The sequence below is a fragment of the Nannobrachium achirus genome (genome assembly GCF_963921795.1).
Source record: "Nannobrachium achirus genome assembly, chromosome: 1".
Lineage (NCBI taxonomy): Eukaryota > Metazoa > Chordata > Actinopteri > Myctophiformes > Myctophidae > Nannobrachium > Nannobrachium achirus.
In genome coordinates, this window is record NC_137810.1 from 11580679 (window position 1) to 11607218 (window position 26540).

The 26540-nt window shown below is 41.2% G+C and overlaps 3 protein-coding genes across 3 annotated transcripts in view; 2 read left to right on the top strand and 1 right to left on the bottom strand.

Moving 5' to 3' along the window:
* Positions 1-101: 101 nt before the first annotated feature.
* On the bottom strand, positions 102-13400 carry ankrd29 (ankyrin repeat domain 29; the record flags this gene model as incomplete). The annotated part of the gene is made up of 10 exons (XM_080727108.1): positions 102-188; positions 1924-2022; positions 2983-3078; positions 3586-3684; positions 4186-4284; positions 4729-4827; positions 5386-5484; positions 10581-10679; positions 12094-12204; positions 13389-13400. The coding sequence occupies 10 exons, from the start codon at positions 13398-13400 to the stop codon at positions 102-104; spliced, it is 900 nt and encodes a 299-aa protein (XP_080583234.1).
* Positions 13401-18124: 4724 nt separating this feature from the next.
* cts12 (cathepsin 12) lies at positions 18125-22368 on the top strand (the record flags this gene model as incomplete). Its single annotated transcript, XM_080731913.1, has 6 exons — positions 18125-18151; positions 19197-19367; positions 19927-20148; positions 20761-20929; positions 21350-21455; positions 22269-22368. 6 exons carry the CDS (start codon positions 18125-18127, stop codon positions 22366-22368), a joined length of 795 nt encoding a protein of 264 aa, XP_080588039.1.
* A 2366-nt stretch (positions 22369-24734) lies between these two features.
* lama3 (laminin, alpha 3) overlaps positions 24735-26540 on the top strand; it is a gene marked incomplete at both ends in the record, with an annotated part of 37139 nt that continues 35333 nt past the window's right edge. Inside the window, one exon of the mRNA XM_080727119.1 lies at positions 24735-24907. Within this exon, the coding sequence (XP_080583245.1) occupies positions 24735-24907 (173 nt within the window). The remainder of the gene's footprint in view (positions 24908-26540) is intronic.

The window sequence follows — 26540 nt, forward strand, 5'->3', positions numbered from 1 at the left end:
GATCTTTGAACAGGTTTGAAATGTTTAGTTGCTGTCTGTTAGTCTTCAGTGTATTTATCTCCACAGTAAAAGCGCAGCCAAACGGCAGAAGTCTGGGGTTGTCATAAACTATTTGCATAACAGATTCTTGGATGTAGAGCCTTTAGGATCCGACCACTCTTTGTAAGATCAGCAGGCAGTTCATTGCTCTGTAAAAAAAAAACACCAGTTAAAGCGTCACATAGCTGAGTGTTGCCAGGGGCGTCACAAGGGCTAGGAAAGTGGGACTGAGTTACTGGGGCCCAAGGTGGTGGAGGGGCCCTAATAACTTTATCTATTGAAAAATAGCAGGTATGCAAGCTCACAGCGAGCTTGTAGATCTGCTATTTTGAAAAGTTGTGAAAATGTGCGAAAATCTTTGAATATATGTATTTTTCAAGCGAACATTTCTAACTCAAATTTTGCTTCTGGGGGTCCCTGGAACTAAATATTTTGAGATCGGGGGTCCGTGGCCAAATACATATCATCTTGGGGCTCCTTGATATAGGTTTCTTGCACACATTTTCACGATTTTTCAAAAATAGCAGATATACAAGCTCGCAGCGCGGCACTCGGTGCCGCGCTGTGAGCTTGTATATCTGCTATTTTTCAATAGTTAACATTCATGGGGGGCCCGCAGTGAATCCTTGTACCCAGGGCCCAGAATTTGGTGTGACGCCCCTGGTTGCAATACATCTGCGCTACAGTTTGTCATGCCGTACTTCAAATCTAAGGCGTTGTTCAAGACTGCAGTCAAATCATCAAATACGATGTTTAGGACTGGCTGTCCACACTGTGTTATTTGCAAGTGATCAGAGCGGATTTATGTATTTAGACACAGCTGAAAATTCCCAATCTCCAAGCTTACAACAAGCGTTTGTAGATTGGCCATTTCCAACGTGCAACACCATTGTACAACAATGTATAAAATGAGGCCTCAGTGTCAGAGTGTCCAGACTGAGACTCATCGTTAGAAATCAGATTTGAATCACTTTTCAAAAGCACCTAGGAAATTAATGTGATGTTTTATCTGCTTATTGTAAATTATTGTAAGTCGCTTTGGATTAAAAGCATCTGCTAAATGCCTAAACTGTAAACTGTAATGTAGGTGCTTTGATAGAACCAATCTTATTACAATCTGTATAGGCCAACAATCAGATGTGTGCTGCCAATCTGAACATAGCCAAAGTGATCTACAGCAGTGGTTTTCAACCTGTGGGTCGGGACCCCCAGGGGTCCCCACATGATTCTTTATTCTTTTATTTTTAGATGACAATTTAAGGACTTTTAAGACCTTTTAATACCTACAACAGGGTTCCCCAATAGGCGGCCCACGGGCCATTTGCGGCCCGCAGGGGGCTACTGTCTGGCCCACACCAACCCCAGTAATAATGGTGGTATAAGAGCAGCAACAACACTAGTATATCGTCGTTGTCGGGTGGAAATCTCCAAATTTGTACGTTCTTTCTCAAATCATACAAGGCCGTCGCACAAAAGTAGTGAAAACAGCAGATATACAAGCACACAACGCCTCGCGGTGCGAGGCGTTGTGTGCTTGTAGATCGGCTGTTTTCATTAGTTTAAATCATTTTTAAAATGATAAATTCAAAACGAACGGTTTTGGACACAAGATTTTCACCCGACAACAACGATATCTGAACTGTTGCTGGAGTAGCGGGAACGCCACCGTCGCCCCCTGCAATGTTGTGGCCCTCGGCTTGGTACCCTAGACATAATTCGGCCGTTGGGGAAAACTAATTGGTGAACCCTGACCTACAACAACAAAAAAAGACTGGATTACTGTATCAAAAGTGCTTGTCATGGTGGGGGGGGGTCCCCATTTCAAATATGATTATTTTGGGGGGTCCTGGCTAGAAGGGGTTGAGAACCACTGATCTCCAGTACCTGGTTGGGAAGCGTCGGGTCTGCATTGGCCCCAAGCAGCAATGAAACACTTTCAAGATTTCCACCCATAACAGCAGCATGCAGCGCAGTAGAGCCATTCTGGAAACAGCAAGAATTACCATAAAAATGAAAATATCATCGCTGTCGGATAGAAACCTTTGGAGTTCCTGTTTTATTATTCTAAAAACAATGTAAAATAGTGAAAACAGCTGACCTACAAGCTTGCGTTGTGTGCTTGTAGATCTGCTATTTTCACTACTTTTGTGTGACACTCTTGTATGATTAGGGCAGGGCAGTGCTTCTCAAAGTTGACTCCAGGGACTCTCTAGGTTCCTTTGTGGGGCTCTAAATTGACCCATACAAGTCTGTAACTCTGACAGTGTACAAATGGAACCAAATGAACGGGTTCATTTGGTTCCATTTGTACACTCTCAGAGTTAAAGGACAACTTTAGTTTTTTACAACAAGGGTTCATATTTTAGATTGTAATTAAAGAATATAAAAGATGATTGTTTTAGAGATTCTTATTTCAGTGGTTGGGGGCATGCGTACAAGTGGCTAAATCTGTCATTTTACACAGAATAAGCCCCTTCCCAAGATACAACGCAACCTTTCATGGTTGGATGTGACTTATGGGGGCTAGAAGCGTTACTGTAAATAGCAATAAAGAAACTGCTGGCTTATTGTGTCTAAAAAATACATATTTAGCCACTTGTACGCATGCCCCATGCGTACGCATGCCCCACATTTTAGCATGGTAAACATGATAAAACAATAGAACTAAGCAAATTAAAACATTTTAACACTCACTTTTTCTTTTCTCTAATTACAATCTAAAATATGAACCCTTGTTGTAAAAAAACAAAGTTGTCCTTTAAATTAAGGGAGGACCTTGAAATTTGAAAGTTTGAGAAACACTGGGGTAGGGCATTCATTTACCAAAAAAACGAAACATTTCTGAAATATGGAGCAACGATATGAACCTTACAGTAGGCAGTATTAAAGGAATTGTATTTGTAAGAAAGCCAACATGTAGGTAGATATGGTAGCATCTTCTACCTTGAGAAGGCCCAGTGTGGGAGAAAACTTGAGGAGTTCCTCAATGACATCATTGTGGCCCTTGAAGGCTGCCTTGAATAATGCCGTTGATCCATCCTGCGACGAGACAGCAGCTTAACACGTAGTTTACAAACCTTTCAAATGATTACATTAGTTCCTGAGCCCTGATAACAAGAGGACTAATAGAGGCAAGAAGCTGCCAGTAATGCTGTTAGTGTGCTTTGCCTGTCGATAGGCTTCCAATCTAACTTGTTCCTCAGAGATGATTACTCTTGGCCAGATAAACAAAGATGGTGGCGCCCTGATTTGATGTCATTACTGCTCTTCACAACTGACTGACTCTGACCCTGCAATGCTTTCAACATAGATATAAATAGTCATTAACCACTTTCAGCCTGGTGTCCCAATTTTGGGAATGTCATTAGAAAAAAAAAAGAAATCTAATCTTTTCTAAAATAAAGCTACATTTAAATAGCAGATCTACAGGACAATCTCACATCATGTCATGCTGTGACACGTTGTGAGCTTGTAGATCAACTATTTTCACTATATTTTCACTATTCGTCGTAAGTATATGGCCCAAAGTGATACAAAATGACATACTTGTCTGTCAGCATCCCGATCTGCACCACGTAAAAGCAGGACCTTGACTACTTCACTGTGGCCCATCTGGGCTGCCATCCACAGGGGGGCAGTGCCATCCTGGACAGTAAAGAGAAGGGGAAGAGACATTTATACAGTATATTGGCCACTAATGTTCATTGGAGCGATGCGCCAACACGGCCACCATATTGGTCAGGGCAAGCTGCGTAATGCATTTCTGTCTATTGAAGCAGAAGGTCTCTCCACAAATATGTGTTTTCAATTTTAATACCAAAACACTTTATCTTCCTTAGATACTGTAAGGGGATTTATATTTGTTAGAGTTTTTTTTGTTGTTGTTGTAATAATGGCAATGTTTTGGGGATTACCTCACTGTAAGTGATAAGGGGGAACAAATATGTCGGTTTGGGGATATAGTCAGACTTTGTAGGAGGTGACACTGGTTCTAACATGTTGTTGACCTGTTGACTGTAATGGAGGGAATGAAGAGAGTTGAATGAAATTCCTGTCTCTGTGTCTCATTTCTACCATCTGAAACTCTAAGTAAAGCAAGTATCCTTCATGATTACAATAGTAATACAGTGTTGCTAAAGACCTCACCTCCCTTTGTTGATTCACTTTGGCACCGGAAGACAACAGCTGACGTATGACATTCACATGGCCCTCCTGGGCTGCAAGAAAGAGAGGGGTGGCGCCATCCTGAAACAGAACAGGAGAATCTCACTTCTGCAAAGCACCGCTGGCCTTCGGCGCAGGTGATGCTGAGCGAAAGGCTCAATACAGCTTCAGATTGTATTTAACTCAATCATAGCCTATGCTTAACAGAAAAGTAAACGCTAAGGGAGCACAATCTTGCAAAGCAAGACTTTTGTCTTTTATTTGAATAATAAACTTCATGTCACTGTCCTGTGTACTAAGTACATGTCTGTGTACTGCTACGGACACTCTGGCATTGCAACATGTCACCGTTGCCTGACTCAGCAGGTGAAAGAAACCTGAGTGGTTGAATTCTAGTCATTGTGGACTGCATGTACAACTGACCGTGAGGCTTGCAGAGACATACGCATAGAGGCAGAGCAAAGACATTGACAATGTGAGTGGAACGCTACGTGTGAAGGGTGTGTAGACGCATAAGGGGCTCACATGCAGCTGGTCATGTACATTGGCCCCGTTCTTCAACAGAGTGTCCACCACTTTGGAGTGGCCGTGCTGGCAAGCAACGGTGAGAGCCGTGCCGCCATCCTGCCAAAAACATGTTAAGGTTTTATGTGACAGTGTATCTAATACTAGCATTACAGGAAAGAGTTTGCTCTTATCTACGTTTTTTGAACACTTCTTATGTAACACATTTATGCAGAGTTGCTCCTAATTTTAGCTTCTGTTCGTTATGCAATTGAGAACTGATCACAAAGACGGCCTGCCACACACAGCATATGACACTGGTTCTCAAAGTGGGGTCCTGGTTCTCAAAATGGGGTCCAGGGGGTCCCCAGCTAAATTATTGATAGTTAGGAACCAAATGGACCGTTGTAGGGTTGTAAACTCTCAGTGTACAAATGGAACCAAACGGGGGTCTGTTTGGTTCCATTTGGACACGCTCAGGGTGGTACGTGGCCTTATACAGTATATTAATGAGTTATTAATATACTATAACTATAATTAAAAGTTTGAGAACCACTGATAGATGATAAGGAATATAATAGGGCAGACATATCAGCAAAAGATACAGACATATTGTTATTCATTTCTGACCCACAGTCTAAATATCAGAGGTCCTTAATTGTTGTTCCCCCTTAGTACCTTTGTGTGGAATTCAGTCGAGGCACCAAATTCAAAAAGGAGCTTCACAATGTCACGGTGGCCCTGCTGGGAGGCGAAGAACAGGGCAGTGGAGCCTGTCTGAGGAAACAGAGTGCAAGTTGCAACACTCATTATCGGGTGTAATAAACCTTGTATGTCCAAAACCGTTCGCTTTGTATTTATCATTTAGAAAATGATTTGAAAAAATGAATTTGAAAATAGACGATCTACAAGCACACATCGCTTCGCACTGTGAGGCGTTGTGTGCTTGTAGAACTGCTATTTTCACTAGTCTTGTGCGACAGTCTTGTATGATGAAGCGGGGCTTTACTTTGCGAACAAACGTGCAAATCTGAAACTTGGAGGTTTCTGCCCGACAGTGACGCTATACTGCATATTATAGTTCATATACTGTGCTCACCCACACACACATTCATGTTTGGAGGCCATTTTCAAGATCTTTGGCAAACGTATTCCTATACCTGGCCAGAAGACCGCCATGCCAATTGTAACTAGAAAAATATTGTTCCTTCGAAACAATTGTGGGCTCGCTTCAAGCCAGAAAACAATGGCTATAAAAGTACAAAATGTCAAGATCGCAGGCAGTGCTCTCTTTGACGTTACTGACGTCAACGATTGGTCCATTTTGTTCCAAAAATGTGTTGTGCAAAAGTTGACCCGCTGGTGGCGCTATAACAGGCCAATGTAAGAAGGGTGGTATCTGTTCCTTGACCTATTGGGAATGTGCTTGCAAGATTTCACGCACATTGCAGGCTGTGTTCATGATTTGAGGGGTTTTTGGCTTTGGCCACTTTATCGCTGCTTGCAGCTATATTCATTATTATAATTTTTTTGTGTGTGTGCACTTCATAGGCATATTAGATAAAGGTCCTTAGATTGTGTGTAGAATGTTTCATGCAAATTGCAAAAAAAAATCCTAACGGGTTTAAGCGTTTCACAAACTGCTCAAAATTATATAGCGCCCCCCTTTGGCCAATTGGGGTAAGATTGGTTTTAGTGATATTTGGACTAACACTCTACATCTTTGCCAAATGCCATGAACATGTTACTTTGCATGTATGATTTAGAGGCAGAAGAATAATTTGCATAAAACTGCAATATTAATTGAATTTATTTAAAAAAGCATGTTTCAATTTTAAAGAAATCCGATCTGACAGATCTTTAGATATCGGTCCAAAGTTCACGTAAAAAAAGTTTTGTGCACGTGACGCGAAAATTTCAGAATAAAAGCGGGTTTACGCGTTTTACAAACTGCTCAAATTGGCGGAAAATCTAAGGGCGGAGCTTACTTAACAACGACACAGATGTCTTCCGCTTGAGTCAAAGCATGTGTGTAACAAGTTGCATGTCTTCAAACGAAACGAGTCAAGACTTATGCCCGTTTGAAGTTTGAATTTTCAAATGCTTCGTATAGCGCCCCCCTTTGGCCAATTGGAATAAGATTGGTTTCAGTGATATTTGGACTAAACCTCTACATGTTTGCCAAATGCCATGAACGTAACACTTTGCATGTTTGATTTAGAGGCAGAATAATACTTTGCATAAAACCGCAATATGAATTGAATTATTAAAAATTAATGGTTTAACGTACAAACTTCTCACCACATAGACTGTATAGGTATTGGTCCAAAGTTCATGTGAAAAAAGTTTTGTGCACTTGACGCGAAAATCCCAGGAGGAGATAGATTTTTACTGTTTTTCATATAATTCCGAATTGTGGGAGACCTAAAGGTCAGAGGTCAAAAGTTAGAGGGTAAAAGTTGTTCGGCATGAGGAGACGCATACGTGTATACAGGTTTCATGGCTGTACCTAAAACACAGCATGAGCTATACCTGTTCAAAGTTCGCACTTTCGAAGGCTTCCTACAGCGCCACCATTTGGCCGATTGCTATAAAAAATAATAGCACACTTCGCCACTGTAAACTGAACACATTGATGTTTTTATTTTCATTTTCTCACTAAGTATGTAGGAGTAGAAAGGAACCGAAGTTTTTTGATACTTGCACTGACTGCCTGCCTAGTTGTGGGCTCGCCTGTAACAGGCGAGCACACTTTAGATGTTGTCATTATTTATTTATTTAGTAAGTAGACGGGATTTTCGGTTCCTTTCTACTCCTACATACTTAGTGAGAAAATGAAAATAAAAACATCAATGTGTTCAGCTTACAGTGGGGAAGTGTGCTATTACTTTTTACAGCAATCGGCCAAATGGTGGCGCTGTAGGAAGCCTTCGAAAGTACGATCTTTGAACAGGTATAGCTCATGCTGTGTTATACATACAGCCATGAAACCTGTATACACGTATGCGTCTCCTCATGCCGAACAACTTTTACCCTCTGACTTTTGACCTCTGACCTTTAGGTCTCCCACAATTTTGAATTATATGAAATACAGTAAAAATCTATCTCCTCCTGGGATTTTTGAGTTAAGCGCACAAAACTTTTTTCACATGGACTTTGGACCAATACCTATACAGTCTATGTGGTGAGAAGTTTGTACGTTAAACCATTAATTTTTAATAATTCAATTCATATTGCGGTTTTATGCAAATTATTATTCTGCCTCTAAATCAAACATGCAAAGTGTTACTTTCATGGCATTTGGCAAACATGTAGAGGGTTAGTCCAAATATCACTGAAACCAATCTTATTCCAATTGGCCAAAGGGGGGCGCTATACGAAGCGTTTGAAAATTCAAACTTCAAACGGGCATAAGTCTTGACTCGTTTCGTTTGAAGACATGCAACTTGTTACACGCGTGCTTTGACTCAAGCGGAAGACATCTGTGTCGTTGTTAAGTAAGCTCCGCCCTTAGATTTTCCGCCAATTTGAGCAGTTTGTAAAACGCGTAAACCCGCTTTTATTCTGAAATCTTCGCGTCACGTGCACAAAACTTTTTTTACGTGAACTTTGGACCGATATCTAAAGATCTGTCAGATCGGATTTCTTTAAAATTGAAACATGCTTTTTTAAATAATTAAATGAATATTGCATTTTTATGCAAATTATTCTTCTGCCTCTAAATCATACATACAACGTAGCATGTTCATGGCATTTGGCAAAGATGTAGAGTGTTATTTCAAATATCACTAAAACCAATCATACCCCAATTGGCCAAAGGGGGGCGCTATATCATTTTGAGCAGTTTGTGAAACGCTTAAATCCGTTTTTATTCTAGGATTTCTTTTTAGCAATTTGCATGAAACATTCTACACGCAATCTAAGGACCTTTATCTAACATGCCTATGAAGTGCATACAATAAAATAATAAAATAATAATAATAAATATAGCTGCAAGCAGCGATAAAGTGGCCAAAGCCAAAAACACCTCAAATCATGAACACAGCCTGGGATGTGCGTGAAATGTGCGAGCAAGCACATTCCCAATAGGTCAAGGAACAGATACCACCCTTCTATCATTGGCCTGTTATAGCGCCACCAGCGGGTCAACTTTTGCATAACATTTTTGGAAAAAATGGACCAATCTTTGACGTCAGTAACGTCAAAGAGAGCACTGCCTGCGATCTTGACATTTTGTACTTTTATAGCCATTGTTTTCCGGCTAGAAGCGAGCCCACAATTGTTTCGAAGGAACAATATTTTTCTAGTATAGAAATAATGACAATATCTAAAGTGTGCTCGCCTTATAGGCGAGCCCACAACAAGAGATTTTGCATGTCAAATATCAACTTAAGAGAAAGATAAAATGGCTCAATATCTCAGAGATACAAATGATGCGGTTGCTTTTTTAAAGACACATTCAGCGTCTGCTGTGTTTGTTGTCCAGAAAAGGACAGAAATATGCAATGTCCTGTATTGCCGCTTTGAATTGTTTGGTAACATTCCTACTAGGGGTGGGCGATATGGAAAATAAAATACAGTATCACGATATTTTTCCAAACTGTATCACGATACAAAATCTTATCACAATTCTTTTTCATGTTGGCTTTATGGTTATTTTTCAAGTTACTTAACAGTACAACCACCTGCAAGGTTACACAAACTAAAAGAAAAGGGAGTAACAGACCATTTAGACCAGTGGTCCTCAAAGTGGGGTCCAGGGACTCTCTGGGTTCCTTTTGGGAGGTCTAAATTGACCCTTTCAAGTATGTACGGTAACTCTGACAGTATCCAAATGAAACCAAATGGACCTGTAAAGCCGGCATCATAGTCGCCTGGGCGGTGGAAGGCTTTACACCGCGGTGTAGTCTTTTTGAGTCATGAAACTACAACGTTACATCATTCCTCACGGTGGAGAGCTTTCCACCGTGAGTCCCAACACATCTCTCTGTTTTTACTATCAGACAGACAGGCTCTACACCCCGTTCACTGATTGGTCGATCTAGACCAGTCAGTCACGGTGTACAGGACTCCACCGTGAGTGACTATGATGGCCTGCACTTATTTTCTGACTTGAGGTGGAAAGCTTTCCACCTCAAATTTGCGGTGGATAGCTCTCCACCGTACACTCTGATACGGGCTTTAGGGTCCATTTCATTTCATTCGTATACTGTCAGAGTTAAGGAGAGACCTTGACATTTTAAAGTTTGAGAACTACTGCTTTAGACCAAAATGCAGGTTTAAAATAAATCTCTGAATTAACAATTCAACAGGACTTTTTATATGGATCCCTCATTTTATCACGATATATATATATATACGGTATCTCTGAAAAGGCATATCGTGGAAACGTTGTATCGTCTCAACCAGGGCAGGAATTTCAGGGAGGCCATGGCCGTCGTTGCCCCTCAGTTTGGCCTTGTGCCCCTCAAACCAATGGCATGACCTGAGGCCACAGTGGCCTTAATGCCCCAGCTGACTGTACCACTTTCACCTCTGTCTCTGTCAATATGTAGACACCAGTGTCTCTTTCTTGTCATGTAGTCAACTTGTCTTTTGTTGAGATTCTGAATTCTTAACTCCCATCTTTAACGCAATCCAAACTTGCGTTAACTTTACTGTAGTTATGGTTAGGGTTAACCCTTAAATTCAATTAATTCTTTCAATGGACTAAAATCCTGTTATTTGATGGCCTTCCTGCCCTGGCATTTGGCCTTTGTGCCCTAAAAAAAGAAACACCACCAAAGGCCAAACTGGCCTTCCCCTAAAATGACGAAATTCCAGGCCTGGTCTCAACGATATTTATCACCATATCGCCCACCCCTAATCCCTACCTCTCGCTGGTAGTTGATGTCTGCTCCTTGCATGATCAGCTCCTTAACACACTCACAGTGGCCGTTGTACGAAGCCACCATCAATGCCGTGGTGCCACACTGAAAACAACAACGATAAAGCATAAACAATAAAGCTTAATTTACACTTGTTGCTCAACAAAAGAAAACAAATATCTTCAAATTAAAAAACGCAATGCACCGAATCACCCTTTTCATTTGAAGGGTGACAACCTATGCTTTGTCCAGCCTGATCATCATTGATAATGACAGTTTTACGGCACATTACCGCGACGATGAGACGCCTCAGCATTTAGCAAAAATCTCCCATGAAATGATGATGACTTCATTTCAACCAACATACTTAAATTACACAGACATTATACTATTCATATGCCCTCACACCTTGTTATGAGTGGAGAGGAAAAAACAAAGCACACCCATTTTGGGATTGTGAGTGCACACACAATGACGAATTTGAAGGCAGATTCTATTGGAAGTTGCAACTGCTTCCATAACATATGGTTTTTAAAGTTCTTTTATGTTATTTACTGTAACTTGTTGCTGCTAATATTCATTTTTATGTTGTTGAAATTTCTCATAGGGCTCCCTTGAGAAATCGATTTTGTGGGATTTCTCTAAAGGTCTAATAATTACACGCGCACACAGACACACATGCGCGCACACACGCACACGCACACACGCACACACACACACACACACACACACACACACACACACACACACACACACACACACACACTGTCCTCCTCTCCTACTACAGGTGTTTAATGGTTAACCACTTGAACCCCAGTAGCATCCATTTTCCGGGGGGAATATTAGCCAAAAAAAAACATCTGATCTACAAGCACACAGCATGTCGCATTGCGATGCATTTTGTGCTTGCAGATCAGCAATTTTTGGGGGAAGAGATTTGGTGTGTAGAGTGGAAAGAAAAGAAGAGCGTACCAAGTCCAGTTGCAACTCTGGTCCGTTTTAACTAAGCATAGAGCAGGGGTGGGCAACTTTGATGATGGAGAGGGCCACTATATTTTCACATTCACTCCAGAGGGCCACAATGCATATACAGTCAAAAATAGCAAAAATAGTAGATCTACAAGCTCGTTTTGAGCTTGTAGATCTGCTATTTTTGCTATTTTTTAATTGGAATCCGAAATAAATTTGAGATATTTTTTAATTGGAATCCTGAAAAGTAACAATTTTATTTCATTTCAAATGCATTTATGTTCTTTTAAAAAATAAATACAAATATATTGGACATAAAAAAAAAAAAAACGAGTGCTACTATGTCTAATATAGACTGAAGTAATTAAAGCGAGTCATGTTTGCTTGGTTGGAAATGGAATTGTAACAGCTTAAATCAATACTATATCAGCATTCCAATATTAACCAAGTGGCCCCCGGGCCGCCAGTTGCCCATGTATGGCATAGAGAGTGTTTTACGTGCTTAAAGCGTGCAGCGCGTAGGAGCCGTGGGGGCATGCAGTGTCCGTACACTGTCTCTGCAGTCGGCGTCCACGCGCCCACTGTTGAGCAGCAGCTGAAGCAGAGCCAGGTTCCCCTTCCCAGCGGCCCAGAACACAGCGTTGGCCAGAGGCGTTTCCTTCTGTTGGGGTAAATAACACAGCAACAACAGCCATGATGGGCCCCGCGCCGCGGCGCCGCCATTAGGAAAGCATTACAGGCAGCATTTACACCCAGTGTGCGCAAACAACAGCAGGGCCCTGACCTCAACGTTCATTTTGGAATTATGGCAATAAGTGGCATCGTCAGCTAATAACTGGAGAGCTGCAGGAAGCATCACCCGCTCTGGTTTGGTCACGTACCGTACGGTAGTCATCGATATGCATCCTCCCAAATGCACGCGTGCAACATGTCTTGTCTTACTATCATTGTGGGGGTGCCAATAAACCCTAGCCTTAAGCTGAACATAACCCATACATACCTAGTCCCTAATCACAACCTGAAGCTTTTACCAATTCTGTGAAAATCTCTCTTTTAACCAGGGAATCAAATCCAATTTCTTGGATTTAGGCCTACATACTTGTTGACTCATAACATGTTGGTCCCCCACAAAGATAAATAGCAGCACCCCTCACTTCACACTAGGTGAGATTTTTTTTGTTAATGAATTGAATAGGACCAATGAATCTCTCTCTCTCTCTCTCTCTCTCTCTCTCTCTCTCTCTCTCTCTCTCTCTCTCACACACACACACACACACACACACACACACACACACACACACAGACACACACACAGGTGTGTGTTTCTCTGTTCCTTCCACATGGCCTACATGTGCTTTGTGCTCATGCATGTAAACACCTGCTCTTTGCCAGAATAATGCATTATAGTTTGACAGTCTAACAATATTTAGTCTGGTTATCTCTGGGTGTTCTGGAATGAAATCTGAGTGGGACCATGGGCCATTTGATATAGGGTGCGTTCCGAACGCACCCATAGATCCAATTAACCTACCCCCTGACACACACACACACACACACACACACACAGGCGCATCACAGCTACTCATAGGACTGGCTAGCCTACTGTATGATGTCAATGAAGGGCATGCAAGATGCAACCATCTAATTCCAGTTTATACTCATATCCTCTCAGAGATTTAAATATAGATCCACCATGTTATGAAAACAACAGACATTATTTTTGGAAAAGTATAGCGTTACAACACTTACAGACAGAGACAGCAGCCAAGTGTCAGGGTGATCTGATTTAGCCCTGCGATGTTGTTTGCAGCAGCCAGGGGAGAAAAAGGCAATAGGGTAATTTACCTTGAAAGACATTGCGCAGACTTCATCCGTGACTCATGTTTCTCCTTGCGCAGTCATTCATTTAGAGACGGAGATGATAGGGGCCACACGCAGCTTGATGAGCCAAACTCACTCGCCTGTTTTGCCGCACTGTGTTTGGGTGTTGGCGGCGTCTGCCCGCCGACATAATGACAACACACGCACGCACACACACACACGGTCAGATGAGTTCGTCCTCTGCTGCAGCAGCGCACACCAGTGACACCACTGACCACTGGACGGCGCTGTTCAGTCTATTTCCTCAGTGACGCCTTCTGGTCTTTCTATGAAACTAAACGCATGCATTTTAATTTTTAAAATACTGGTTCCCAAACTGTGGGTCGGGACCCCATTTGTGGGTCGCGGAGACATTTCGATGGGTCCCTTTTTCCTACATTTAGTTTTTAATAACAATAATAATAATTATTAGCCCATTTCAAAACATTTTCCAAAAATACCCCCAAAACATAATATGATATTAAATAAATATAAATATAATAAATAATACAAATAATAATAAAATAAGATAAAATCATGAACTAAAAACAAAATTCATTTTTTCCAGTAATTTCATAAATAAATCAAAGAAAAATCTAAGAAATTCCATAAAATTAGAACACAAATGTTTAATAAGCAGTGACAATAGCTGATCTACAAGCTCACAACGCGTTGCAAAGCCTACTTTGGATCTTGACCAATACTAGTGAAAAAGGTTTTGGAACCACCGTTTTAAAAGCATCCGCCAAGTGTTGTTTGTTTGTTTGATAGGCAAACTGGAAAAAGACTATAGCAGCATTCAGGGGCGTCACACCAAATTCTGGGCCCTGGGTACAAGGATTCACTGTTGGGCCCCTGTGCTTTAACTATTGAAAAATAGCAGATATAGAGTGCCGCGCTGTGAGCTTGTATATCTGCTATTTTTGAAAAATCGTGAAAATGGGTGCAAGAAACCTATGTCAAGGACCCCCAAGATGATATGTATTTGGCCACGGACCCCGATCTCAAAATATTTTGTTCCAGGGATATTTTGTTCCAGAAGCAAAATTTGAGTTACAAATGTTCGCTTAACAAAATATATTCAAAGATTTGCACACATGTTCACGACTTTTAAAAAATAGCAGATCTACAAGCTCGCAGCGCGGCACTCGGTGCCGCGCTGTGAGCTTGTATATCTGCTATTTTTCAATAGATAAAGTTATTAGGGCCCCTCCACCTTGGGCCCTCAGTCCCACTTTCCTACCCCTTGTGACGCCCCTGGTGGCATGTGGCCTACCAGCTAGGGGTCCCAGACATACCTACAGGTCTGACAGTCATCTGACATCATATGTGTGTCTGGAACCTCTGGAAACTGATGTGGTGTCAGGTATCATTATGCACAGTTATGGTAATTGAGGGATTTGAGACATAGCAGGTCTATGGGCATGCTGTCAATAATCATAGAGGTATTACCTGGGAGGAGCCGAGAGACTGTCTTATTTTTGTTGACTAGTGTTCCTCTCAGGCGTTATGTCATAATTGTTGTGGCGCGGGGATTAGGAAAAGTATAGTGGCGACGTGCCCTTCTAGGGAATCTATATAAGAAAATGTACAGTGGCATGGCTGCATCACAGTACACAGTCACTCAGGACAACATGGGAACCACTCTGCTACACAGTCAGGCGGGTAAGTTAACTGTAACTACACATTTACATTTAAACTAGATTAGTTCATTTTCTACATGGGAAATGTGAAGTGTGATTTCTTTAATTTTCTTATTTGCAGAAATTCTGATCAATCAATCTATCTATCAGCTATTGTTTATGAATGAATGCCTCTTATTGGGAGATTAGCATAGACTGTATAGCTATCAATAGCTGTAAATAATATTTAATTTGTAAGGAGTGCAATCCTGCAACACATTGCTTCTATGTGGGCTACATAACCTTTAATATTCAATAAACAGGGTTTCTATGTGGGCTACATAACCTTTAATATTCAATAAACAGGGTTTCTATGTGGGCTACATAACCTTTAATATTCAATAAACAGGGTTTCTATGTGGGCTACATAACCTTTAATATTCAATAAACAGGGTTTCTATGTGGGCTACATAACCTTTAATATTCAATAAACAGGGTTTCGGCACAACCCAAACCCTTCCTCTCCCACCAACATATTTACCATGCTGTGTCATTTCTAGCATCACACAATGTTTTTCTTCAAATTGAATTACATGCTACCCACCCAGACGAAATCAGACATTGAAGCAACCTACTAGATGCATTGTGTTGCCATGCCATGTTTTCAATTAAAGTTTACATCTTGGATATACAGAATATTGGATATTTATTCCACACTTTAGCATTTACTCCAACCTATATAGCTTAATTTACCTGCACTGTTAAGTATTGAAAGAAACAACTGTCTTGGCACTGTTCTGCAATGTTTATGTCACACATGTATTTGATGTTGTCATTGTATAGAATAGAAAGACTTTATTGCCATTTGCAACAGCTCCCAGGGTCAGCATTTAAAAAGACAGAAAAAATACAGACAAGACAAGACAAGACAAGACAAGACAAGACAAGACAAGACAAGAAAGAGAAAACATACATCCTACATTTATCCTTCAATACTCATTAATAAAAAATATGTATTATTATTATAACATGTAAGAGAACAACTGTTAACTTTATGATGATGGAAAATGAGGACACTATACAATACAGTATCTAGGTGCTGCAAGTTTGAGCCGTAAGAAGCCAGCAAATAACACAACACAATTTCCTTTTCAGAAATTCCGTTTTCATCACATTAAGCAAAAAAGTAGTCTTTCATGCAGAAGTTCAAATGTTCTTTTCTCCACTGTTAGCGATAAACCTATGCTGTAAATCCAGAGTGTAACCAAATGTAACCACATTTTCAGATCCATTTAGTTCCATAGGTACACTCTCTAAGGCCAGATTTACACTGCAGCCAAATCCAGCCTGAATCAGATCTGAGCCACATCCAGATGTGAATCTGATTGGTTTAAATGAGTCCTGTTTAACAAATCAGATTCCAATCTGGATGTGGCTCAGATCTGATTCAGGCTGGATGCTCAAATACCTGGAACGCGCCCGAGTCGTGTTAGATTTTAACCACTTTAACCATTATTTTATGCTTTAACTTTAGAAAAATAGCAGATATACAAGCTCACAGCGCGGCACTGAGTGCCGCGCTGCGAGCTTGTAGATCTGTTATTTTTGAAAAATCGTGAAAATGAGTGTAAGTCTTTGAATATCTTTGACCCGATCTTTGACCCGACTTCTAAATCCTTCCCCTAAATCATGCTGTTCTCAAACCTTTTCATGTCAAGGACCCCCAAAATTACAGGTATTTGGCCACGGACCCCCATCTCAAAATATGTTGTTCCAGGGACCACCCAGAAGTAAATATTTGAGTTACAAATGGGTTGTTAAGATGAACAATGAGGATTTGACAGTGTCCATCATGTGCCTGTGCCTCCAGTCCAGTGGGGCAGCTGCATGGTGCGAGCAGCGCTCCTCTGTGCTCTGCTGTGGGGACCGCTACACGCCACAGAGACTGAGGAGGAAGAGGAGGCGGCCGCCACAGGCCGCGGGGGACCTCTGACAGAGTGGGATATGTGGAAACTCTCTAATGGCGTCAGCTACGATGATACGGTTAGAGTTACATTCTCCTGCATCTATAGGGGTTTATATCCACCACCACAGTGCATCCAGCTTGGCCGAGCGCCTATACGAACACACTTGTATGCCTATATTGACCATATTCACACGGCGGCCATCTTGCCATTAAGTTAATGAAATGCCACCCCAGTCAGGCACGTGCACACATAGTCATCAAAGGGGGCTTGAGCCCCTGCCCTTTTATCCGTCTGTAAAAAGTGCCCTCTCAAGACCACGCATGCTGTTTTTACTACGGTGAAAGAATTGCAAATGCCCCCTCTTTCCATGCCATACCTGAAGGCAGCATTCAAGAAACTTACCGTGTCCAAACTCTCCTGAACTTGATTGCAGCTGAATGCATAATTATTTCATGTTGAAAGAATTATTGAAAATAGACGACCTCCAAGCTCACAACGCGTCGCAGCGAGGTCTGCTATTTTCAATATTTTCACCAAAAGGCTCTTTTAGAAATTTCAGCCCCTGCCTCTAACATTCTCTGCACGTCCCTGAGCCAAGTTGCCACCCGGTTTCAATGCAAATTTCAAACATGGCTGCCAGGTGAATTGCAGAGACTTTTACTGTAGATCGTGTCAAAGGCCATGTCTCACCTATAGACACAGGATCTGACACGGATTTTGACCTGGTGGTCAAGATTCAATTTATCCCCTGAGCCAGCAGGCAGGGGGTTAGCTTAATGGTAAAGCTGTCAGCACTTGCACAGGAAACTAGGCTCAAAGCCAGGGTCAAGTTACATAGTTCCGCTTTAATTAACTCAATAACTACTATTATTAGGCCTAACCTTTTTATTCGTATTTATTAATCATCTACTGTTGTTTTGTTTAAGTTCAATCAATTATATGCCTATATTACGGCACTTAGCATTATTTGGCACCATGTAATGTTATCTTTTACATTAATGAACAAGCAGCCTGTTTGATGTGTTGCCCCCCACAGCGCAGCGAGGTGCACAGGAGGATGGTCTGGCAGCAGAACAAGCGGGAGATTGAAGAGAACAATGCAGGCTTTTACACTGGAATAAAGATGTTCTCCATGGCCATGAATAAATACGGAGACTTGGTAAGAATGATTTGCAACTGTTATTGACTTAACAATGATCTAAATATCCAAATCAGTGGTTGTCAAACCGGGTTGAGAACCACTGCTCTAAGGGTCCATTTGGAACACGCTCAAGGAACACTGAGGCTCCCTGGACTAGGGCTGCACAATTTTGGGAAAATATCTAATTGCGATTTTTCTGACTAATATTGCGATTGTGATTTTATTCGCGATATTTATATATTTATTTTAAGGTAGGATAAGTGATAGTTTTTTTTTGTTTAAAACAAACTTTCTTTTTGTTAAAAGGTTGATATAATCAATTATTTTAACCAAATAAAATCAATTCACTACCCTAAGTCAGGCTTCCGAAGCTTCCGTTGAATATTTATTGTGTAATACATTTAAAAAGAAATTGATTATTAATAACTAGGCAAATTGGCAATCATGCAAATGGTTTGATTCAGTTCAGTTATATTTTCAAAGGATTCCCTTTTATTTTGCTTATTAGCAATATAAAACGTTTTTATATTCAGAAAGATCTCAGTAATGGTATTGTCTGCCTCTCATTATTGTCAAGGAAGAAAATACCGTATGTCGCTGCCTTGCTTTTATCAAGGCAAAAAAATGCACCCTAAGACACAAGTTTCACATGTGTGCAGGGGACAGAGGAGGCGAGCCACCGTCACACAGAAATCACTTTTGCGATTATTAGGCACCTTTGCGATTTGCAAATTGCGTGGTTCCAAATTGCGATTTCGGTTTAAAAGCGATTAATTGTGCAGCCCTACTTTGAGAAGCACTGATCTAAATGATTGTCCTTTACGGTGTAAGTTGCTTAAACTGTGGTTTGTGTGTAAATGTTCAATTAGTTATTCTACAAAATAATAAAAAAATAGTTCTATAGTCACGTGTAAGTAGCGTTTCTAGCAGCTAAATAAGTCGGCTGAAATAAATCGTTTTGATCAACATTGCAGGTTTTTCCAATTCCATCAAAATCATACAGCCAATAACGTACGGATATAAATGTTTGACATGATGATCTCTTTCTTTTCTCAATATCCAGACAAGACAAGAGTACCAGGTTTTACAAGGAGCAGCAATAGATGCTCAGTTTGTAAAGAGAGGGAAGAATGTGTCAGCGCGTAAACTGCGCTACAACGCTGAGAGGCTCGGCATGGGAGGCATGATGGTGGACTACAGGGCTATGGGTTACGTCACCGAGGTCAAAGACCAGGTAAGGACATTCAACCACGTAAACCCTGTTGATCTCTGGCATCATGTTGATGAAGTCATATTGATGTCAGTCTTGGCCCAATATGGAGGAGCGGATGGACGGACACAAAAACACTCTTTTAGACGGTGCCATCCCATAAAATACCCTAATTGCTGGACTATAAGCCACACCTGAATATAAGCCGCACCAGCCAAATTTAGAACAAAAAAACAAATGTTTACATAAGCCGCAGGTGTCCTTCCTGCTTCCTGCTTGAGCGCCCCTGGTGGCCATTAGCTGTAAAAATCTATACATAAATCCTTGTTAAAGACCATTGTAAAACTAACTAATTGGCCGTTAGCTGTAAAAATATGTATATAAGCCGCACCGTTGTATAAGCCGCAGGGTTCAAAACATGGGAAAAAAGCTGCGGCTTATAGTCCGGCAAATACGGTACAGAACATTCCTGTTGCAGTCATTCAAGCATGCATTGTACTTTATTAATTAACTTATTGATTGATTGATTGATTGATTGATTAATTGATTGATTGATTGATTGATTGATTGTCTTTCCACAAAGGGCTATTGTGGCTCGTGCTGGGCCTTCAGCACTACGGGGGCCATCGAGTCCCAGATGTTCAAGATGACGGGAGAGCTGGTGTCTTTGAGCGAGCAGAACCTGGTGGACTGTTCCAGGTCCTACGGTACCTACGGCTGCAGTGGCGCCTGGATGGCCAATGCCTACGACTATGTGATCAGTAACGGCCTGCAGTCCACGCTCACCTACCCCTACACGTCTCTGGTAAGAAAAAAATAATCATTTTGAGAGGTGTGTTCCCCCCCCAGAATGGGTATGCTGCGGTTTGTGTGGTTAACCACTTAAACCCCAGCATCCACATTGTGGGGAAAGACTTTGCAGTGAAATGCTGCGACGCGTTGTAAGCTTGCGATCGGCAGTTTTCTGCAAAAGCCTTCACCACAATGACAGACAGTAGCATATTGTCACTGTCGGGCAAAAACCTTGTATCTCCAAGTTTAAAATTTGTATGTTTTTTTTTGTAAAGTAAAGCCCTGCTTCATCCTACAAGACTGTCGCACAAACTAGTGAAAATAGCAGATCTACAGCACACAACACCTCACATCACGAGGCGTTGTGTGCTTGTAGATCGGCTATTTTCACTAGTTCAAGTAATTTTTTAAATGATAAATACAAAACGAACAGTTTTGGACCTAGAAGGTTTCCATGCGACAACGACTTTATTAGGCAGAAATGCAAACAGTACGGGTACAGTCATACAGTGACTTGGGCTAAAAGGATAAGACAAAAAAATAATCTGACTTGAGGACTTCCATTGTGGTCCCGACTCCACATGGGGTTGAGGTGGTTAAAGGTTCTCTGTGTGTGTCCCTGCAGGACACCACGCCATGCTTCTATGACAACAGGATGTCGGTGGCTCACATCTCAGACTACAGGTTCATCCCCAAAGGAGACGAGCAGGCCCTGGCCGACGCCGTGGCCACCATCGGTCCAATCACAGTGGCCGTGGACGCAGATCATTCAAGCTTCCTGTTCTACAGCTCAGGTTAGCTCATTCCTTCCCCCTACACACACACACTCACACAAAAACAAACATGCACATACAGTTTCGGTCGCAAAACCCTTCAAGAGCCCCTGCCCCCTGCTCTTGGCGGTTTTGCAGAGAATGTTAGAGAGGTAGGGGCTGAAATTTGTAAAGGGGATTTGGTGAAAATATTGAAAATAGTAGACCTCCAAGCTCACAGCACGACGCGTTGTGAGCTTGGAGGTCGGCTATTTTCGGTGCTTGATACCACACTGAACTAATATAAGCATAATCAAGTCAATACTAGACATGTTGCGTAACGAACGGCCGTTTGGACAAGGCAATTCTCATTCATTTGTCACCAAGACGCTTCAAATATACAAATATTCCATCTGTTTTGAACACAGAGAACAGTGAGCTTTTAACATGCTGTACCAACAGGAATATACGAGGAACCCACCTGTAACCCCAACAATCTAAGTCATGCAGTCCTGCTGGTTGGCTACGGTTCTGAGGGAGGCCAGGACTACTGGATCATCAAGAACAGGTAGGAGTCACTCAGGACGACCATGTTTACTTCAAGTAGAGGATACTTTATGGTTGCACAGAATGTATTGAACAAAGTATGAGTGTTTCCCAAACAGTCAGTGGGTCATATGTTTGAATCGTTGACCAATTTGTATGGGTTACAAGTATATATACCTGTTTCCTTCATTAAAAATAATAATATTATTATTATTTCAAAAGATTTAAAGGTAGGGTAAGTGATTTCACTTAAGTTTCAGTTTTCATGACAGGCAGGGGCCTTCATCCAATCATGATCAAGTGGGGAGAGGCCTTGGTGCGTGTAAGGCCCGCCCCCACTCGACCATGATTGGAGGAAAACTTGTCACCCAACAGTTTTGGTGGAGCTGAAACTGCATTTTTCTCCTCACTGAAGTCCAAATATGGACCAAACACTCTAGTAACTATAGTACTATCAGAACATAGACCCATTTTGTTATTATTTGAATTAAATCAAATCTCTTTACCCTACCTTTAAAAAAGTTGTTTAAGTAACTTTTCATCAATAAAAAACTATTCCAACATGTTTCAGAAGTATTTCATAAATCAAATCACATAATTTCCATAAACAAAAATAAATAAAAAATGTTTATACGAGCTTGTGGATCTGCTATTTACACTAGTTTGGGTTCCGGGCAAACTTCTAATAATTTCTCTATTGGGTCTTGAGCTAAAACGTTTGGGAACCACTGTCCAAGAGAACATAACCACGTTTGAAATCATGGAAATGCCTGTATATTTTTATGTTTTTCTCATCATTACCATTTTCCCATGAATTCTTTTTCCCCCTCCATAGTTGGGGTACCGGCTGGGGTGAGGGTGGCTACATGCGAATGATCCGGGATGGAAGCAACCACTGTGGCATCGCAAGCTACGCTTTATACCCTATCCTGTGAGCCTGACCACATTCCTTACAGTCAAGTTGTGCTTTTGGCTAGTCGTGATTATTTTTAACCACTTTTAACCATATTTTTAAGAATATCTAAAAAAAATAGCTGTTTTACAAGCTCCCAATGCATCACATTGTGACGTGTTCTGAGCTTGCAGAATCAAAATAGCTTGGCCAAAATAGGGGAGCATGGTTGAAAGTGGTTAATGGGTCACCAGAAAGGACATCCCTCATACTACGTTCTCTCTCTTTTTATTTTAAATGAAGCTTTGTAAAGAATGTTGAAAAATTGTGTTCTGCAGGAACAAAATCCACACCCCAGGATTTGAAGAATAACAACTATGTTATGCCATTCTTTGCTATAAGAAATGCCCCCCAAAAATGTAAAACTGCAAAGCACTTTCAGAGATTGAATCCACCTTTGACTTATGAGTAAATGCCAAGCAGGCATTCAGTGTTTCCCCTCTGTTCATTTAAACTTTTAACAAATTCATCATTGTCATAATTTCTTATCATTTCTTCATGATACGGTAAGGCTGTGAAAGATAGTGTCTTGTTTTATTACAGTAAGTGATCTGGATTGTATTATTATAGATTATTAGATTATTGTCATAGATTCTGTTGCCTATCATTTTTGAAAATTGTTTAACCAAATCAGTGACAATGCAAATGCCAGGGGTTCCCAAAATCGGTATGTGACTGTTTATGAACGCATATATGGCATGGGTAAAGTCTTAATATTTTATATATTTTTATATTAAAGCATCATCACTATACAGTTGAATAATTATGGAAATATGGAATGTTTGTATATGGAGTGAATGAAAGATTAATATTTGGAAAGTTTCTTTAAAGGTATAGACGGTTATTTCAAGATTTCAGGTGTAATATTCAATATTTTGTACCTAAGAACTGTATTTCTTTACTCTTGAAGAAATGCTCTTTTTACACAAGACACGTCCATATTTTAATATTTTATATATATTTTTTATAATGACTATCTCTATGTAACAAACACTTTATCACAATGCAAATCTTCTTAAAGCATTTAAAACATTTGGGGGGGGAATAAAAATCCTTTTTTCGTCAACTGGAAATACTCTGAAGTGGGACAGGGCTGTGTGTAAAGTCAATGCAATTACATATTACAGTTGTTTTGTCTGGGAGACATTATTGCACAAGGACACATTCCATTAAAAAAAGATACTGCTCAAACTGTATTTGATTCTTTACACTTCTTTATGTGACCATTTACTTCATATATGTCGTATTATGTCATATGTTGCAGAGTGTTGAGTGTTCATGCCATTTACTCTGATATTACACGTTGTAAGTGACTCTGGATAATAGAGACTGCCTTCCCAGACTCTGAAGGAGGAAATAATAAAGGTATTGTTTTTGTCATACACTAGGCCTACATGTGCGTGTCACGTTTTAACAGTCCAGGTTTACAGCCTTTCAATTCATTGTGGTGCCCACACACACACACACACACACACACACACACACACACAGTTCACACTATCATGTACAACCGCGCCTTGATTTATAGCCTACTTCAAGTGTCCAGAAGTAGCCAATCTACAAGCTCACAAAGCATTGCACCGTGCTGTCGTGAGCTTGTAGATCTGCTATTTCCGGCAGTATAAGTTAAGCATTAGTGAACTTTGTGCATTCACTTCTCACCGCCCATGCACTCGGTCACAGTCAGTCTGGATAGGGGTGTCGCACCAAATTCTGGGCCCTGGGTACAAGGATTCAGTGCGGGCCCCCATGAATGTTCTTCATATTTTGTGCTTTAACTATTGAAAAATAGCAGATATACAAGCTCACAGCGCGGCACCGAGTGCCGCGCTGCGAGCTTGTAGATCTGCTATTTTTTAAAAATCGTGAAAAGCCTTTGAATATTTCAAATCCTTTTAAGGTTTTTTGAAAAACCTATGTTTCTATGTCAGTGGTGCTCAAACTCTTTCACGTGAAGGACCCCCAAAATGATCTATTTGGCCACGGACCCCCATCTCAACATATTTAGTTCCAGGGACAGAAGCAAAATTTGAGTTACATATACATATATTCAAAGATGTGCACGTCTTTTCAAAAATAGCTATTTTTAAATAGCTAAAGTATGAAATAATCGAGGCCCCTCCACCTTGGGCCCTAGTAACTCAGTCCCCCCCCCCCCCCCCCTTGTGACGCCCCTGAGTCTGGATGTCTGTCAGTGAATAGGAGAAAGAACACACCCACACTGCCACAAGGCTTATTACACGGAGATAAGAGGTGAATCGAGCTGCCAGCTCATTAAGAGGCTGACGATGCAGAGGAATATTATGAGCTGGTTCTGGTGCTTTCTGCTCTACTGGGCTGTGTTCTGCCATGGCGTTACTGGGCAAGGCTCGCCACAGAAACCCTCCAGATCTGGGCATGGTTATTATCGTCTCCCACGGAACCAGGAGAGAGGCGGCGGTCCCTGGCACCAGAAACCACACATCCATAAAACATACTGCGATCCTTCAGTCAACAATCACACAGCAGGCGACATCACTCAGGTAATGCAGCTCCCCCCCCCCAGGCTTTTCTGCATCTCTTGCTGACTCCTGCTCTGAGAGATGGTAAAATTAGACCTTTAGGGTAGGGTGACCAGACGTCCCGTTTTACCCGGGACAGTCCCGTTTTCAAGCTACGTGTCCCGGTGTCCCGACAAATATCTCTAAAACACTAATATGTCCCGGTTTTCAACATTCACTACAAAATTGTCCCGGTTTTCGCCAGAATTAAAATAATAGTAGCTGTTTTCAGTGGTTGCATAGACATTTATCATGTTCTTTTCATGAAAACATGTTCACCTAACCAATCAGAAAAGGAACAAATTCATTGCGTGTCTGAATTCAACACTAAGCCTGTTTGTCAATCACTTTCTGCCTGTTTGCAACCATGTGGTGCGTGTGTGCGCGTGCACGAACGTTAGAGAATGGGCACGCGCGTGCCGGTAACGTGCGCATTGCTTTTAGGGTCCCAGTTTTAGGCAACAGTGTTTTGCGTCCCGGTTTGAGTGGCTGAAAATATGGTCACCCTACTTTAGGGTAATGTCATATACTATATTACACTATATTACTATACAATTTCATTCAATCGGGAGAGAGAACTCATACAAGATATACAGGATGAACAAGTGAAATTGGCAAGTGATGGAAAGACATGAGCAGACAAAATACAAACTGGAACATGAAATGTTGGCAACCTACCTGAAATTTTTAAAGAGAATAAAGCTATAAGAATAAAGCGCTTTAACGTTAAACCCTTAAATCACTTACTACCTTTAAATAGATATTCGACAATGAGGATCAGAAATTGAAACAAATGTTTGTTTTATTCTGGGCCACTGCCTGCGGAAATGAGTCCCCAAAGTGCTCCCTGCCACTCTCCGTTTGAATGTTGATTTAACAAACGCCACACCCTAATTCACACATCTTATCAATCTCCTGAATTGACACATCTTATGCATTATGTATGCATTGATTTGTACATTTGAATTTTGAAAAGTATTTTCAAAAGCAAGTGCTACAGTAAAAGTACATATTCCGCAACAAGCTTTCACTTTAGCAGAGTAATATTTCACCAGGAGTATCTCTTCTTTGACTCACATATGGGGTTGAGTAGGCCTACTTTGTCCACCACTGAGTCTGATAAGCCTTGCGTCGTGTCGTGTGTCCATAATATGGAGGTGTAGTTCTGGGTTCTACTGTCTGAGAGTGATAAAATGTGCGTGCGTGCGTGCGTGCGTGTGTGTCCATACAGAGGTGTGGTGCTGGGTTCTACAGGGAGTGGAGTGGTCCTCAGAAGGGTCAGTGCGTGCCTTGTAGCTGTAATGGCCTGTCCAAGGAATGTGATGAACATACAGGGAACTGCATGGTGGGTCCTCCTCACACACAAAAAGAGATATGGGAACCCAGAACTCAGAATGTATAGCTTACTCAGTTTCGGTATGTTCATGACATGTCGCACTCGCAACCCGCCACGTTGTGAACTTGTAGATGTGCTATTTTCACTTTTTTTAACAAGCTATTTATTTATTTATGGTGTAGGCCAGTGGTTCTCAAAGTGGACGCCAGGGACTTTGTGGGTTCCTTTAAGGGGGTCTAAATTGACCCATACGAGTCTGTAACTCTGGCAGTGTACAAA